This window comes from Bos mutus, chromosome 7 (assembly GCF_027580195.1).
Source record: "Bos mutus isolate GX-2022 chromosome 7, NWIPB_WYAK_1.1, whole genome shotgun sequence".
NCBI lineage: Eukaryota > Metazoa > Chordata > Mammalia > Artiodactyla > Bovidae > Bos > Bos mutus.
In genome coordinates, this window is record NC_091623.1 from 83,189,248 (window position 1) to 83,194,083 (window position 4,836).

A 4,836-nucleotide genomic window follows, 5' to 3' on the forward strand; every position below is an offset into this window, starting at 1 on the left:
ACCCTCCCTCACCCTGAACTTTCCATGGCTCCCCAGTGTCCTGGGACAAACCCTGGCAGCAATGATACTCAGGGCCTGTGAGGGCTGGCCTCACCACCAGCCCAGAGCCCCAGCCCCATGGAAGGTCAGAGGCATGGCCTCTAACAGGCCTCATCCCCTAGTCTCTGAGTCTTTGTCCGTCTGCTTTTCTTGTTGGTGAGTCTCCTGGGGTAAGGATGGGTCCTTCCCCGGGCTACAGCATCCTCTAGGAAGCCTACCGCTCCCCCTGCTCTGCTCCACACTCCCTTCCCCAGTCCTCCTGTGTTCTCATCCTTACCTTGGAGGCGGAGGACGGGATGCGGGAGCAGGGTGTTGCTCGGGTGAACAGTGGGCGCACAGGCAGGGGAGGGAGTGGCCAGAGGCTGAAGGAGAGGCGGGAAGGCGGGGCACGGTGGGATGCGGGGTATAAACGCGCAGTGGCTGCAGCTGAGGATTCCAGGAAAGCTGCGACCCAGACTTTGTAGCGCATCCCCGGAGGACGATCCGGAAAGTCACGGCAGCGATCGCAGGGTGAAATCCCGGAGGGTGGTCAGGACGAAGAGGGTGGCAATGCAGCCCTTGTCCGCGTCTGGGCCTAACGCGTCCTGGTGGGCGCCGGCCAACACAACGGTCTGCCCGGGCTGTGGCGCCAACACCTCGGACGGCGCGATCCCTGCGCCTTGGCCCGTGGACGCCTGGTTGGTGCCGCTTTTCTTCGGCGCGCTGATGCTGCTCGGCCTGACAGGGAACTCACTGGTCATCTTCGTCATCTGCCGCCACAAGCAGATGCGGACGGTGACCAACTTCTACATCGGTGAGCGCCCAGCGCTTCACGGTGCCAGAGGGCCATTCTGGGGGTCTACGAGAGGGCGTAGTGGCCGGGGGGCGCCCCTAGCGGTGAGTCGGGGTCCTCTCAGTTGAGGATTTCTCCGCTGCAGGGTCCCTGGTCCTTTCCCTACTGTCCCTGTACCTTAGGCTGGAGGTCGCCAAAGGTGGCGTTGAAGAGTTCCACCTTGACTGGAGTAGTTAAAAGGGAGGTTGGAGAGTGTGGCCCATGGAGCGCTGGCCACTGCCACTCAAGGAAGATGTACGATTGAAATGTGGTTCTTGTAACACCATGTGGGATGAATAAAAGGAGTGGGGGAAAGACTGAGTGGCCCGCGGGCCCCCAGTTGGCAACCACTGCCCCAGAGGCTCAGTTTATGCGTTTGCGCGATGAGGGTGCCCTAGCCGGGTGAGTGCTCACTCAGTCCGTGTTCTCCATTCTCTGTTGGCTGGCACCACTCAATTTGCAGATGAGAAAACTGAGGCTCAGAGGGCAAGGGCCTATTTGCAGTCCCTACAGGGGTGAGCAGGGCCCATTACTGTTTGAACGGCTACAAAGCAGGTGCTGGGTGAGGGGTGTTTGAAATATAAAAAAGAGAGGAAGGGCCCAACTTCTCTGCCCACGGATGCTGGGGTTTCTCTGGGTGCCTCCCGAGCCGCCCTGCTGGTCACTCGGACAAAGGCGAGACCCAGGAGGCTGGGCCAGGGCGCTGAAGGGCTAGGGCGATGCGCCCCACATTCAGAACCCGCGCGTCCCCGGCCTGCAGCCAACCTGGCGGTCACGGACTTAACGTTCCTGCTGTGCTGCGTGCCCTTCACCGCTCTGCTCTACCCGCTGCCCGCCTGGGTTCTGGGCGACTTCATGTGCAAGTTTCTCAACTACATCCAGCAGGTGCGCAGGTTGAGGGCAGGAGGACCGGGGGCGGAGTCTGGGTGTGGGCGGGGTCGGACCCCCTGCAGGCTGGTGCGAGCCAGGGGCGATTGTGGAGGTGGGCGGGGCAGAGTCTGGGTTGGGGCGGCAACCGCCTCTCTACGGCGTGGTGAGGGCCAGGGACCCGGTGTGGAAGTGGGCGGGGAGGGCACTGGGTCTGGGTGCGTAGGGCTGGGGCAGATATTGGGATCCTACTAGGATGGCTCTGCCTCTCCTAGTCTCAGTCTTGGGGGTTTCAGGCTACCCCTGAAGGCTCCTCCCTCCTCCACCTCCCTGGGCTCCTCTCTGGCACCCCCTTCTCCTGCCCCTTCAACTATGGGCCCTGGAGACCTTCCCGGGTCAGGTCCTGCCTGTACCCGAGTGGCTGGACAGTGGGGGACCCGCAAGGAGGGCGCGGACAGGGAAAGGCCCTGACGGGGCAGGGGGCCACACGCCGGACTCCCGGTTTTCCCAGGTCTCGGTGCAGGCCACGTGCGCCACCCTGACCGCCATGAGCGTGGACCGCTGGTACGTAACAGTGTTCCCGCTGCGCGCCCTGCACCAACGCACGCCCCGCCTGGCGCTGGCAGTCAGCCTCGGCATCTGGGTAGGTGAGTTCAGCGTGGGGGTCGCACCGGCTGGGGGAGACAAGTCTTCGTCCCTGTGCTCACCTCCTCATACTGCCTCGATCGTGCATCTGGGAAATGGGCGCACTAGCGCTCCTGCAAGGGCCCCTGAGGGCGGGGACCCAAGTGGACCTGCGCCTAGCAGGCGCTCAGTGGCCCGCTGCCCGGGAGGCACCGGGGAGACCCGGGCCCTCTTGCGCCCCTCGTCCCCCCGGGCAGGGTCTTCAGCAGGGCCCTGATGCAGGCTCGGCTGTCGTGTCGGCGCCGGTGTTCGCCCTACATCGCCTGTCGTCCGGACCGCGCACCTACTGCAGCGAGGCCTTCCCCAGCCGCGCCCTCGAGCGAGCCTTTGCGCTCTACAACCTGCTGGCGCTCTACCTGCTGCCGCTGGTCGCCACCTGTGCCTGCTACGGGGCCATGCTGCGCCACTTGGGCCGAGCCGCCGTGCGCCCAGCGCCCGCCGGCGGCGCCCTGGAGGTGCGCGGCTGGGGGAGCGGCATGGTCTGGCTGAGGGTAGGGGGAGTGAGGCGCATCTACGGGGGGCGGGGTGGCCCCGGTGGGGGGGGGGTGCGTAATTCGAGAAAGTCAAGAAGGGGAGCGCCCGAGGAGGGGTGTAGCAGCCCCCTCTTCTCTCCCCAGGGGCAGCTGATGGCGGAGCGGGCGGGTGCCGTGCGGGCCAAGGTCTCGAGGCTGGTGGCGGCCGTGGTCCTGCTCTTCGCTGCCTGCTGGGGCCCCATCCAGCTGTTCCTGCTGCTGCAGGCGCTGGGCCCGGCAGGCGCCTGGCATCCGCGCAGTTACACCGCCTACGCGCTCAAGATCTGGGCACACTGCATGTCCTACTGCAACTCGGCGCTGAACCCACTGCTCTACGCCTTCCTGGGCTCCCACTTCCGCCAGGCCTTCCGCCGCGTCTGCCCCTGCGCTCCCAGGCCGCTCCCGCGACCCTGGCGGCCTGGACCCTCGGACACTGCGGCCGTCCACCAAACCCAGCTGCGACGCCTGGGCCACGCCAGGCCCCCCGAAGTCAGGCAGCGGTAGTCCCGGGCTGCGCATGCTGTGCGTTCTGAGGAAACACACGGTGTCTCTCTGAGCCCTCTCTGAAGGGATCAAGACGGGCCCCTCTGAAGTAGGAGGGCTTAAATAGCAGCTGCTATTATTCTGTTTTTGCCCAAAATCATAATAGTGAAAAGGCCTTGCCCTCTTGCAACATTTGATACAAATCTGCTGTATGTTTGCCACTGTTGATGCTATAATTATTATTTCTGTGTTTCCTGAATTGAAGATGCTTTGATGCTGACTTTTCTGGAACTTTGGAGGAAGCATCAATAGGACTTTTCACACGCTGCCCTGTGGTTGACTGTACAATTGTAAGACTGTACAAATGCCATTTTCAGAGATACTAAAAAGTGAACATGATGTACATCTTAAAATGGATGAAATAAGGTATTCTTTTCGGTACCTTGTGAATGAGTATTCAGAGTCCTGGCTGGAAAATCATAGGTGTCATTGAATAAATAGTAGAGACATCACTTTGCAGACAAAGGTCAGTATAGTCAAAACTGGTTTTTGCAGTAGTCATGTATGGATGTGAGAGTTGCAACAATCTTTATAGAAGGCTGAGTACCTTAGAATTGATGCTTTCGAATTGCAGTGCTGGAGAAGATTTGAAATCCCCTTGGACAGCAAGGAGATCAAACCAGTGAATCCTAAAGGAAATTAACCCTGAATATTTATTGGAAGGACTGATGCTGAAACTCCAATACTTTGACCATATGATGTGAAGAGCTGACACACTGGAAAAGACTGTGATGCTGGGAAAGATTGAAGGCACAAGGAAAAGGTGGCAGAGGATGAGATGGTCAGATAGCATCAGTGACTCAATGGACATGAATTTGAGCAAACTCTGGGAGACAGTGAAGGACAGGGAAGCCTGGCATGCTGCAGTCCATGGGGTCACAAGGAGTCAGACATGACTTAATGACTGAACAGCAACCCAAGGAAGCAGGATTATTGCTACACATAACACACCCCCAAATAAAGAGGCATATAGCAACATCAGTGTATTTTTCAAAACTAGTGTCATTAAAAAAAAAATTTATTTGGCTGCAACAGGTCTTAGTTGCAGCACACAGCTTAGTTGCTCTGAAACATGGGGTATCTTAGTTCCCTGACCAGGGATAAAACCCATGTCCCCTGCATCATAAGGGGGAGTCTTAACCACTGGACCACCAGGGAAGTCCCCAGCATCAGTGTATCACTGCTCACAGTTCTGTGGATGAGTGGACCCAGCCAGGCGGTTCTTGTGATCCATGGGTGGTATTGGGTGGAGCCGCCAACCCAGTGGCTGGACTGGGAAGGCCAGAGAAGGCTTTGCTCTCAGGCTCGTAGCCAGTGCGCTTCCATGGCTGCCTGGACTTCCCCCCAGCAGGGCAGTCTGGGGAAAGTCAGACTTCCTCC

At 59.7% G+C, this 4,836-nt stretch overlaps 1 protein-coding gene across 1 annotated transcript; it reads left to right on the top strand.

Annotated features, from left to right (window-relative positions):
* Positions 1-322: 322 nt before the first annotated feature.
* On the top strand, positions 323-4,409 carry KISS1R (KISS1 receptor). The gene is made up of 5 exons (XM_070374859.1): positions 323-832; positions 1,611-1,735; positions 2,229-2,364; positions 2,624-2,856; positions 3,019-4,409. The coding sequence occupies exons 1-5, from the start codon at positions 436-438 to the stop codon at positions 3,415-3,417; spliced, it is 1,290 nt and encodes a 429-aa protein (XP_070230960.1). The 5' UTR covers positions 323-435; the 3' UTR covers positions 3,418-4,409.
* The last annotated feature ends 427 nt before the right edge of the window (positions 4,410-4,836 follow it).

Excerpts from the sequence above, each read along its gene's own strand:
- KISS1R (XM_070374859.1), top strand. The coding sequence starts at position 436 with ATGCGGGGTATAAACGCGCAGTGGCTGCAGCTGAGGATTCCAGGAAAG. Across the intron at positions 833-1,610 it reads GGTGACCAACTTCTACATCG|CCAACCTGGCGGTCACGGAC; the intron begins GTGAGCGCCCAG and ends CCCGGCCTGCAG. Across the intron at positions 2,365-2,623 it reads CAGCCTCGGCATCTGGGTAG|GCTCGGCTGTCGTGTCGGCG; the intron begins GTGAGTTCAGCG and ends GCCCTGATGCAG.